This window comes from Poecilia reticulata, linkage group LG2 (genome assembly GCF_000633615.1).
Source record: "Poecilia reticulata strain Guanapo linkage group LG2, Guppy_female_1.0+MT, whole genome shotgun sequence".
Lineage (NCBI taxonomy): Eukaryota > Metazoa > Chordata > Actinopteri > Cyprinodontiformes > Poeciliidae > Poecilia > Poecilia reticulata.
The window spans coordinates 33,654,010-33,666,377 of NC_024332.1; the positions used below are offsets into that span (position 1 = coordinate 33,654,010).

General features: G+C 37.7%; 1 protein-coding gene across 1 annotated transcript in view; it reads right to left on the reverse strand.

The window, feature by feature from the left end:
• pfkla (phosphofructokinase, liver a) overlaps positions 1-12,121 on the reverse strand; it is a 14,029-nt gene extending 1,908 nt beyond the window's left edge. Inside the window, exons 1-19 of the mRNA XM_008403942.2 lie at positions 11,694-12,121; positions 10,263-10,336; positions 10,079-10,156; positions 8,415-8,604; positions 8,107-8,272; positions 7,494-7,538; positions 6,730-6,838; positions 6,542-6,637; positions 6,231-6,323; positions 4,507-4,632; positions 4,338-4,402; positions 3,242-3,305; positions 2,997-3,143; positions 2,836-2,906; positions 2,576-2,663; positions 2,345-2,497; positions 1,033-1,197; positions 883-944; positions 171-282 (exon numbers count right to left, since the gene is read on the reverse strand). Of these exons, the coding sequence (XP_008402164.1) occupies positions 171-282; positions 883-944; positions 1,033-1,197; positions 2,345-2,497; positions 2,576-2,663; positions 2,836-2,906; positions 2,997-3,143; positions 3,242-3,305; positions 4,338-4,402; positions 4,507-4,632; positions 6,231-6,323; positions 6,542-6,637; positions 6,730-6,838; positions 7,494-7,538; positions 8,107-8,272; positions 8,415-8,604; positions 10,079-10,156; positions 10,263-10,336; positions 11,694-11,778 (1,989 nt within the window). The 5' untranslated portion in view covers positions 11,779-12,121. The remainder of the gene's footprint in view (positions 1-170; positions 283-882; positions 945-1,032; positions 1,198-2,344; positions 2,498-2,575; positions 2,664-2,835; positions 2,907-2,996; positions 3,144-3,241; positions 3,306-4,337; positions 4,403-4,506; positions 4,633-6,230; positions 6,324-6,541; positions 6,638-6,729; positions 6,839-7,493; positions 7,539-8,106; positions 8,273-8,414; positions 8,605-10,078; positions 10,157-10,262; positions 10,337-11,693) is intronic.
• Positions 12,122-12,368: the final 247 nt, after the last annotated feature.

Below are 12,368 nucleotides of genomic sequence, written 5' to 3' on the forward strand. Positions count from 1 at the left end.
ATATAGGTTTTTTTAATGGTCTTACTTATTTACATTGGCTCTTGTAGTTTTAACAAGAGCCAATGTAAGGGTCCAAAAACTGTGTTCCTGTATATCTTACAGGAACACAAAATATTTGCTTTCACTATAAAGATACTGCACACGGTGTTGTCTTATTTTAAAAACTATACCTGCTGGAGGTGTCCCAACACGTTAACTCTACAGTCAAAGACTCCCTTTCCTTCCTCTGAATACAGATTATAAATAAAGTCTGTAGTGTAGTTCTTGTGACAGTATTCGTTCCTGTTTAAAAAAGAAGACAGTCAACAGTAGTTCAACGTTATTACACAATTTTGTCATTCTGTTGTTGGTCTAAATATTCAGAAGGTTACATTTAATCAGCAGAAACTTGGTTTTAAAGGGCCATCAGTATTTCCAGATATGACAGTGTTGGTCATAACTTTTATTTAGTTGTAAACTTCAAAAACAAGAATGTCAATAGTTGGTGAAAACGAGTATCAATAATTGTTGAAGTTAACTGTACTGCAAATGTTTTAAGTATGGTAACCTCAGTGTAAAAATGCAGAACTCAACATACCGTGGCTGAAAAGTTGACAAACTTATATTTATCTTACTTCATATATTAGGTTATTTTTATGTTACAAAGTTCTGTCTAAACTACACTTTGGCCACCTGAAACACTTGATAAGGTCGTGAAGCACTTCTCAGCCTTTATTCTAAACTAGTCAAACAGAAATGTGTTGAAAAATCTGAAAGACTGGAAGCCATTCTTATCGCTACAAAATGAGCCTGTACTGCGAGTACTTTGAATTTCACGTTTTTAGTGATGTTAAACGTAATGTCTTCACTCAAGATTTTAAATTGCTCTGTTAAGTAGCGAACCTTAGTACCAGACCCCGCTGGATGTCCTTCTTCATCTTTTCAGCCAAATGTTCAACATTGGTCTATCAACAGAGGGCACATTGAGGGAAGATGCATTAAACAAACAAAAAAAGTGAGACAGAAACTGTTTTGTTTTGCTTTAAGTCTCACCTTAAGGTCATGGATGTTAAAAGGCTCTTCGAATATGTAAGCAGCATCAGCACCGACAGCGATAGCAGTGGAGGTGGCCAGATAACCACAGTATCCTCCCATTGTCTCGACTACAAACACTCGTCTCTTTGTCCCGGAGGCAGACTGCTTAATCTTGTCACATCCCTAAAGGCAAGATAAAATGAGACACAATTACTCTCAGAACATACGAAGCTCCCCAAAGAAAAGATGATAATTAAAAAGTAAAATGCATTTCCTTCTGAGCTATAAAAAGGTTTGACTGGCCCCATCTGTAAATAGAACCAAAACACCATTTCTAACTACAGTGCCACCTGGGTTTATTTGATCCCGTGGTGAAAATGTACAAAAAGCTTTAAATAAGTTTGATCTTGCGATGCTGCGCCCTAAACTCTCACTGAAAAATGAGAACAATATTAAATCTGAGTTTATTTATTCAGTGGGAGCAAAAACCCCACATTAAGAAATAATTGGTTTAACTAACCACTGGTTGCACAATTTTTATTATCTTGAACAAGAGAAGGATCTTTGACCCTTCCTCCTTGCACAATCTCTCTAGATCATCCCGTGAGCCTGAGTATAAGCCACACATACTAACTTTGAAAAGAAATGCTCAATATTTGACAAGATCTCAGATGGAGTTAGTCTTACTAGCAGTTAGCTAACATATTAACAACTGTGGCGACAGGGCACAAAATACTTTCTTTCTGGCAAGGGCCACTTATGAAAAATATAATTCTGACTTTTTTTAAAAAAGTGAATTTTTCTTCCGTACAACTCACATCTCTGTTGAGTTAGTTGCTAAATGCTGAGATTAAAGTCAAAATTAAAAAAAAAAAAACTGACTTTTTTCAAGATTCTGAGAAAAAAGGAAAAAATTATTTCCCCCCCCTTTACCCTAATCCTCTTCCATACCATTGTATGTCTGTAGTGTTTAACTCTTGCTATGGAGCCCTGCTGATCCCTAGGTGCCACTGTTTACTGCAGTTCTCTAACAAAGCTTTGGAGGCTTTTCTTGGCAAGATAAATGTTTTCTCGTGTAGCCTGCTGGCTGGTCATGGATTACAAACTGAAACTTCCTAGATGCCCTTAAGAGTTTTAAATGTTTTAGTTTTGTTACATTTAAAGGGATTGAGCTTTTCCCACTAAATAAATATAGTGAAGGTTGTATTTTTCTCAGTTTTTCAATGAGATAGTCTTACTGCAATAAAAGATACATTTATTTTAAACCTTTTTTTACACTTTTTTTTTTTAAACGAGGCTGCCAATAAATATGCGCTCTGCTCAGACGTACCTCCATGGCGGCGTTAACAGCTGTGTCTGCTCCCAGACTGAAGTCCGTTCCTGGGACGTTGTTGCTGATGGTTGCTGGGATGACACACATGGGGATGCAGAGCTCATCGAAGTGACCCCTGGCTTCATACAGCTGCTGCACACCTTCGTATCCCTTTGAAATTAATCGTAACTCTGAAGTCTTTAATTAATAATATGCAGTGATTTAAAGAAAATGAAAAACTCAAAATACCTCAAATCCTCCAATTACAAGCAGAGCTGTGATGCTGAACTTGCCAATGTTCTCAACAATTTTCTCCATGAATTTAGCAGGAAGGGTTCTGCAAAAGGCACAACATTAAAAAAAAGGTTTTGAAATTACTTTGAGGCATTTAATTTCACGTCACAAATGTGTTGTAATTTTAAAATTAAGTTTATTTTACTACCTGAATTTGCTTATGAATACACATAACACAGGCATATTTTTTGAAAAAGCACAGCTTTCTTTTTTACCGCTTTGTCCCCAGGAGTGATCCTCCTTGTCCCGTCCATCCGGCCACGTTGTGCCAATCCATTTCAAATATCTGCTCGCAGGCAGAAAGAAGAACAGTTTCATTTAAATCATTTTTTCAAAATTATAGCTAAGATTTTGCGTCATAGAAAGCCATCCTCACCAATCCGTTGGCGAGTCCTTCAAAGCCGTCATGGACGCCGTAGACCTTGTGTCCGAGAGCAAGTGCAACTCTCACGGCTGACCTGACTGTTGCGTTCATGCCTCCAGCTGGAGCGCCGACGTTCAGAATAGCCACAGAGTGATTGCTCTGAAGGGGAACCAAAGTCAAGTTCATCTCACATGTTACATTCTGTGAGTGTTTCACGCTTAAAAACATGAGGTAAAGCTAATGTCTGACAATCTAACCTCGGTAAGAGCAGGCTTTGGGAAGGCCAGAAGCTTGTAAATATTCAAGTTGTTCTCAAAACTCCTACAGAAACAAGACACATTATAGTTAGGTATGCACTATGGAGGCACATTTCCATGAACTTGTAAATTCTTAATACGTTAACTTCAGTTATTATATTTTAACAATGACTCGTATTTTGTCATTGTTAAACACAATGACAAACACGTTAAATGTGTAAATTTACACATTACATTTACACATTTAATGTGCAAGTTCATTACACATTATTAAAGGTTTATTCCTATTAAAAACGATGATTATGGCTTACGGCTAACAAAAAGCCACAATTCAGTTTTTTTGAAAATTAGAATGTTACAAAATACTTACTTAAAAGAAACAAAAAACTAAATGCAACACCAAAATGACAGTCTATTGAAAAGTACATCCATATACTGTACAGTGTAACATTGACTGGGGCTCCAATCCAGTAAAGGTGGTCACCCTGTGAAACTGTCAGAAACCTCCACAGCAACCTTCACCTCATCTGTATTGTTGCTCTGCTGTCTCCCCCCTATGCACTAACAATACTCCAAACAATTCTCCATGTGATTTAATTAAGACCAGTTTGTTGATCAATTACGTTCAGTGGTATTGTGGTCATTTGAAGTGGATGTGGTTCCCCAGGAAGAGTAATTAACATCTTTAATTGGATTTGCTTCACAATCCTCTTAATCATGCAGTTATCTCTGCTGCATTTGTATCTTTTTCTACCAGAATTTACCTTTTCCTGCCACTCAATTTTCCATTAATATACTTGCGTACAGAGCTCTGAGCAGCAAGCTTTATTAAAAAATGAACGGTTGTTAATTGGCCTCCTTGTTTAGACAGCCACTAACTGCTAAGTCATCAGTCTTATCAGTTTGTATATATAAAATATTTTTTTTTTGGCCTCGGGTAACAACTAGCAACGTTTTTTTGTCAAGTTTTTGTTACGATAATCATCAAAATTAACAGAAGTAAGCACTTGAAACACATCGCTGTGTAAACGAATGTCAATAATGTTCCTTAAAGAATCATTATACAGCACAATCCGGGATAAATATGAGCGCTTACCCTCCACGCAGTTTAACAGCTTCATCAAACCTCCTTTCATTCATGGCTTTCTGCACCAACTTGGTCTGCAAAAGATCGTTCATTTTCTTGCTAAGCTGCAACCAGCCGCCGCTACATCACATGTTTGCCATCCATTAAATCAGTTCCCCCAGAGCGGAGCCAGACTCACCATGTCCACACACTCCATGAGAGGCAGACGGACCGCATGGTTTCCACAGAGACCGATGACACAGGCTGGAGTGTTAGGAGACGCCTCGATTAGGGCAATTACTGCCTCCACTCCCAGCTTGGTGCTCTGCAAACACACATTCATATTAAGATGAAAAAGGTGAATGTGGGTCTGGTGAAATCACGCAGGCTGCTCTTGGAAATCTTCAATTAGAGAAGCTAATAATAAGCTAATAATTAAAAGAAGCAAAGTGACAGACTTTAAAGCTGCAACATGATTTTTGCTGGTCTTCATGTACTGTTTACCAATTTCAATTCAGTTTATTTATTGTATATTTAGCCAAACAGGTCCAACTCGTGTTAAATTTTACTGTACACGACCCAGTTTAATCTAGGAAAAAGTCAAATTTATATCAAATAACAAAAACAAATTACAAAATGTCTTTGAATTCATATGAATTCATATGTAAACAAAGGCCTGACGAGGATAACCAGCTTTACGTATTGCCCAGGGCATTGGCCCTTGTGGTTCTGTAAACAGACAAATGTTGTATACACAATGCAGTCAGGCAATGAGTTCAGACAACTATAAATAGAGGAGAACAAACAAATGCTCTGATCTACCAGCATTTAATAGAAAGTCTCCAGGGACTGGAGACCTAATGCTCCAAAACCAAAGTAATCTTCGCTCAATCTATTATCATTTTTAAAAATCTATGACTACATAGCTCCAGCAGACAGTTATTCTTACTAGTTATTACAAAGACACGAAAATGTTAGTAATAGCAATAAAAAGTAAAAATAAAAGTTTTTCAAATCGTAAAATAATCTTGTCGTCTAAAAAATTTATGCTGCATAAAGTCAGAGCTCATAATTAGAAATAATGGTCAAAAACTAAAATTTACCAACCAAATAGGTTTCTTAAGTACAAMAATTACATTAGGCTGCACCTCTGTGCTGCTAAATGGTACAATAAACCATTTCAAATCAAGTACTCAGAATAATACTTGAACAAGTAAAATATATCTAAAACTTATACTTATACTGAATAGTACCATTAGCCAGGAAAAATCTGATAAATTATTTCTGGAACATTAGTTTCAGAAATAATTTATCAGATTTTTCAAAATTAATTAATAGATGAAAATCCATGTGGACTGAAATGCAGATCTGCTCTAAATAATGCAATTAGGTATACAACATTAACTTTCATTAATATTTCAATTTCCCATCTGTAATTTTATTAATAAACAACTTTGATCTAAATTATTTTGAGTTTTAGAAAAAATGTTGAGGAATTATGCTCTGATGCTTGAAAGGGTATTAATCTTGTAATCCTTAAATTTTAGACTAAAAACTGCTACATCTATGAAAGGAACTAGGATGCATTTTCCAGTTTAATTAGAGCAGCAATATTTAATTGTTACAACAATATTTAGAGAAATACGTTTTGTATCGTCCTCACACAAAATCAGTAGGTTTTCTAAAAGATATTGCCAGTGAAAGCCTGATGAGAGTGAGAGTAGCTCTACGCCTTTTAAAAATAAAAAACTTGTGTAAAACTCTAAAGGGAAAAATACAATTTGGTTGTCCATACTGATAATTTCAATTTATCCTACTACAACTGTCTAAAACTTTCGACCTTAGACTAAGAATCAACAGTGAAATGCCATCATCTCGATGAGACATACATTCAACAATCCTGTTTTGTCACATGCAGCTCACCAGTATCCTGTCGAACGCAGACGGAGTTCCTCCTCGCTGAACGTGGCCGAGCACCGTCACTCTGGTGTCGTAGCCCAGCCTCTTCACCACCAGCTTCAAACAGATGTACAAGTACTCATTTGTTAATGTTGCACTCCAGCATAAAAAAACAGCTAAAAACTAAATCATAGTTGAAGCTCCTGGAACAATRACACTGTCCTTATGAGCTATAAGGGAAGGAATTATAAAATATACTTAATCTTAAGTAACGTGTCTTCAACACATATTGACAGTCATTATGAGTGTCATCTAGTCTGTAAATAAGAGCTCACATCTTTTATGTAAGTTGAGGAGATGGGCTTTCCATTCGAGTCAATGGCTCCCTCTGCAACGATTATAATGTTGAGTCTTGACCCCTTGTTTCGGCTCTGAAAGTAAACAGAGGTTTGTTGGTTAAACCTTCAGACGTGGTATACCGGAGCATGAAGCTGGACTGTTTTTGCGTGCGTGCATCCTCTACCTTTTCCAGACGATCACACATGCGGTCCTCCCAGCCCTCCAGCGGAGGATCCTCTGGAATGAAGAGCCAGTCTGCTCCTGATGCTAAAGCCGACACGAGGGCCAGGTACCTTCMGGCAAAACACACTAATTAGCACAAGAAGAGGGTAGAGTACCCAAAAAGTGTACCCATGTAATCATAGTACTGCTGCTACATATTTTTATTCAAGTAAAAGTAAAAAGTAGCTGTCCAAAAAATGATTCCAGTAACAGTAAAAACAGTATTTGGTAAAAAAAAAAAAAAGAGTAACTGATCAAGACATGAATGATATATTTAAAAATTACAAACTCTGATGAACCAAACTATAAAGTTATGCAGACACTTTGGTATTTTAAAAGGCCAAACTGAAATAATTCATAGAAATACAATAATTTAAAAAATAACAAAAACAGGCAAAAGAAATAAATTTCTAATTATTTTTTGTTTCAGTACAGTACAAAGCGTATAAAACCTTTAACAAAAATTGCAGGTGTGTTTGTTTCTGATTAATTTTTTGGTTAAAACGAGGGTGTTCTTCATTCAACGAAGTTAGTCACAGTGGGTAGAGTATCCAGAGATGTTATTCAAGTAACAGTAGCAGTCCCTCATAATAAAAATGACTCAAGTAATCCTAAAGRTGAAGTWGTTCTAAAACGTTACTTAAATATAGCTAGTTAATACCCAAATCTAATTAGCACTGTATAAAAGGATGAATAAAAGATTTTTTAAATCTATGTGTCACTCACCCACAGTGGCGGCCCATGACTTCAAGGACAAAAGTGCGCTGGTGGCTGCAGGGAAGAAAAGACAAGAAGCATGATGCATTGAAGCATTTGTAAAAACTGTGAGCAAGTCTGTGCAGGATACGACAGATCTGCTGAGTTCATGCAGCTGGGGGGCAAAAAGTACAGTAACAGACTAAAGCTCAGTCACATTATAGGAAGGTGACTTATGATCACTGTCATGCAACAACAAAATTAAGCACACTCATGATTATTTTATAGTTCTGTGTAGAGCTGAATGTAGGCAACAGCCAAACCTCAGAGATATTAATCACTTTAGTAAACATTAAAACAAAAAATTTAGAGGCTCAGATATTGGAATCTGAATTGAGAAAAGCTTTGGGAAGTAATACTTGTGCAATTAAATGATTAAAATGACCTATAATGTAACGCTAAAAAGCTTGAAAATTAAATGCTTTGACTGAGTTTCTGCTTTATAAAAAAAAAAAAAAAAAAAACGGGTAAAAATATTTATTCTTCAATTGTGTAACTCAAAAAAATCTGGAGCTGTAATTGCATGTTGATTGTGACATAAAATCACAATAAAATACAAATGCAACTGCTCCGAGTGTCTAACCTGTTTGCAGTGGTCATGATGGCGTCGACTATTTCCATGATGCGATGCAGCGCAGAGTCAGCTCCGATGGTCATGTCAGTGCCGCAGAAATCGTTGTCTATCGATCCCACAAGTCCGACAATGTTCAGATTGTTGTGCTGCTTCGCCAGCGTGTCCGTGATCCTTCCTGAAGACCCACAGATGTAATTTCCTCTTTAAAACTTACTATACAGCTCTGGTGATGGCACGGAAACAAGACTGATCAAATATCCTGGGTTAAAAAAAACAAAAAAAAGAAAAACGTAAACGGTTCCCAGAGAGCGGCTGACCTTTCTGTACGAGCTCATCCAGCAGGCCGCTCCACTCACTGCGGAAGATATTGGCTCCGGTGAGGCTGCCGTCTCCGCCGCACACGCACAGGTTGGTGATGCCTTTCTTCACCAGGTTGAAGGCGGCGGCGATGCGGCCCTCGCGCGCCTGGAAGGCCTTGCAGCGGGCGCTGCCGATCACCGTGCCACCCTGCAGCAGAGGCGCTAGTGAAAACCAAGCCGAAACATATGATCTGTAGCTGAAACGACAAGCTAGATCACACGTTTTTTTTCCTCACCTATTTTTCCAGCAGAGGATCCCCTTTGTGCGACTATGACTCATAAAGGAAGGAGCAAAATAAATGTAGCATTCTGACCAAATTATTTTTGAACAAAGATAGAAAGGAACTTGTTGTCTTCCATTCAAATTGTATGAAATTATGTCTGAAAAGTGAAATTTGAAAAGATGTCCAGGGATGTCTACAGGTGGTTGGACTTGATTTTACTTATTTTAGGCTGAATTTGAAAGTGACCTATGGATTAAATAAAGTCTCAATTTTACCATTTTCTAAGATAGACATAGAGAGATTGACCTAAAAGCAAAGAAAATATGTATAGAAATGTTCAGTGTTTGGAATACAAATCAGCCTCGAGGCACACAGATGTTTTAAACAGTCGCAGTTTCAAAATTGTTAATTTTTCCATCATATGCCTCTTATGGTTTAAAGTTCTTTTAAGGACATGTCAGAGTTTTCTCCAGAGGGATGAAATTTAGCATATTGAAGCATTTTCGCTCCCAGTCGGCTGAATGAAGATYATTCTAGTTCAGATCATGTCTCAAAAAATAATTGTGTAAAATTCTGCAAAAGTTTACATTCATTTATTGTATTTATTGTTAAAACTTATTAAAATGCTCACAGAAAATATTTGTCTTGTACCATAAAATGCATGTTTTATATTCGTTTCTAAACTAAAACTGCAGGAAAAGACAAACGCAACTGCCAGCTGTAAAGCCTGTTGCTTTCTAGACTAACTGCACATGAAACAGAAGGTCTGGTGAAGACATAAAATATTTTAAGCCGTTTTTTAAAAAAAATCTGAGCAAAGAGGATTTAAGRATAAAAACAATCTCGCTTTTCTTTAGTCATGCTTCACAGAGATGATTAAAGAAAGAGCCCTTAGTAAATGTATTTCTTTAGTTTCACTGGTTCATGGTCGCCTTTGTTTACCAAAGCTCCAGGTAACGTTCTGGTCATTTCACTCTTTCCCCATTTCCCACTTTTTACCAGGTCCAAAAACAAACCAATGGCTTAGGGGCATGTTTCTTTGACAAGTGATATTTGAAAATATTGTTTTTTTCAGACATTATATTTTATTATCTTAGAATATTGAGTAATATCCATCAGTGAGAATTACCTTTGGTTGAATAAAAGGTCATAATTAGTGAGAGTAAACTGGTTTTAATGAGTGATCTAGAGTACAGTATATAGCAATAGAGAATAATGTAAAGTCTACAAATTATTTGCATTCTAGAAAATATATATATGTATATTGTGCAAATTGGTATAAAATGGAAAAGTGAAAGGATGAAATGGCATCAAAAGGGCACATAGTGGTATGACATGACCATTTCCACTTTGTGAAATGGTCATTTTCCCAGAAGACAGTGATAACTTTCAACCCACCAGCTGGATAATRTTGGTCACACTGTGCCAGTGTGCCAGCTTTATGTTCTCTCCTCCATCCACCAAGCCTTGGTATCCCTGAAATGTCACAAGAACATTGCAATCAGTCCCAGCCAAGCCATAAAACAGGATGTRACGTTGGTCGGTCTTCATGTTCACTCGCGGTCGTAAAACTCCTGTTTACCTCATGGATGAGATAGACCTTGGCCCCGACATAAATGCCCATTCTGATCACGGCTCGGACAGCGGCGTTCATACCTGGGTCAAAAACAGCATTGTCCTTACATTAAACTCAACTTCAGTTGATTTGCACCCAGGCTATATGAGGAAATTAAAGTGTCTATACTGCTGCATTTCACTTGTTATCAGTTATTGGGCAAAGGTGCCATTTGCTCTGYGAGGACTGCAGCAACGATCCTCGACAAAATTTGCTTGAACAGATCATGACACATAAGGCTTGCTGAGCCTTTTCCAAGTGGGGGAAGGGGAGGAGAGCTSAGATTTAAGCCTTTCACCMTTATTACGTAATTGTGTGTGCAAAATCAGTTGGTTGTGATTATYGTAAAAACCGCTGGACTTGGTTTTATGCAATTGTATTTAGACTAAATGTATGAAATAAGAAGTCTTTGAGTTGTAATCATATCACCAGCTTTACATCTATTTTTGATGTGRACCAAAAGGGCCAAGAAGAAATTGTTTTTAAATTACCAGATGAATGAATTGGTGAATTAATTTCAGGAGCAGGGATATTTTGAACAGGAATAATTGCATCCCTGCATTATGGGGCTTGTAGTTTTGTCACAGTGTGATAAAATCTGCATTACAGAGCTAGAACTACATGCCAAAGASCTGATAAACACCAGCACAGTTCTAAAATAATTAYCTRAAAAATAAAATACATTTGTGATCAAATGTACAGTTTTAAGACTTGCATACACATAATTTATGACTTAGTCTTAGACTTATACTTAGATTTCAAGTATAAGATTTATGATTAAATTATGAAAAAAGCCAGACCGAATCACTAATTTATGCACTTGAACCTGCAATATTTCCATCTTGCAAGCCGCAGCTACTTTAAATGTATGCATATGCAAAAARGGGGTGTTATTTAAATATTAATAAGTCTTGCTTTACAGCAGAATCAGTTGTACTACTGCAGCTGTAAATGTTTGATACACACATTCTGCTGGAAAACCCTGATTTCACAACTAATAAATATTGTATTATTATGATAGTATTAAGCAGGTGCAGTAAGTGATACTAGTGTTAACAGGGATTGTTAAATGGGTTGCGAGTCCACACAGGGCCTCATGGGGGCCTCGACTTTGGCCTCTTCACATCCGAATCCCATTAACCTTTTAATATGATGTTATAATTGGCATAAACTACACCTATACCGTGAGCCTTTTTGGGACATTTGAACTACATTATGAGTGAGAACATAAATAAATCCACATTGATCTCCGAGTGCGAAAATTAGCTCATCCATGTGTAAACAAACCCGCTCAGTTGGGGTCAGAGCTGCACAGAAACACGGTTTAAGCTCCACGCGTCCAGCCACAGGTTTGAAATAATTAAACCTCAAAGCAGATGAGGAGTTTTCTAAGGTCACCTTGTGCATCTCCACCGCTGGTCAGCACCGCTATGGCCCGACCTGCTCCCGTCATCTTCAGCTTCTCCAAGTCCATGGAAGACATGTTGACCTGCTCACCTTACAACAAAGACACCCGCCTATAAAAATGAAAAGAATCCCGCTAGTTTTGGGTGGATAAAAGAAATGATGCAGTCGCTCCTCGGTGTTGTCCCAGCTGTTCGCTTCCTTGTTGGCAGCGGGTTCAAACCAAACCCTTGTATTTCAGTGGCGTAGAAGCCCCTCTCAGCAGTTCCACCTCTGATTAGACTGACTCCGCCCTCATTCACCAAAGGGAGCGCATCGGTGGAGCGTTTATTTTGCAACCCGGCGCCGCCCGGAGCTGCGAATTCCTACTATTCTCTGCGCTTCGATTCTCTTGCGTTTGAGTGCGTCTTCGTGCGCTTCCTTGAATGATCGATGTAAATAGGTGGAGCTTGAAAAGACCGCATAGTGCAAACGTGACTGAGATCACGCTCACAGCAGCAGGAACATGCAAGAAGGAACAGTTTCGCTCTTTGTGGTTCTTCGTAACATTTGTGTTTGCGAATCACGCTTCAAAAAGAAGAGAGTAGTTCCACCTCTAGTAAGAATGCGGGAATGTAAGGCAAGACTGCTTGCATAAACAAGGCAACATAAAATGTCCAATCAGTGCAT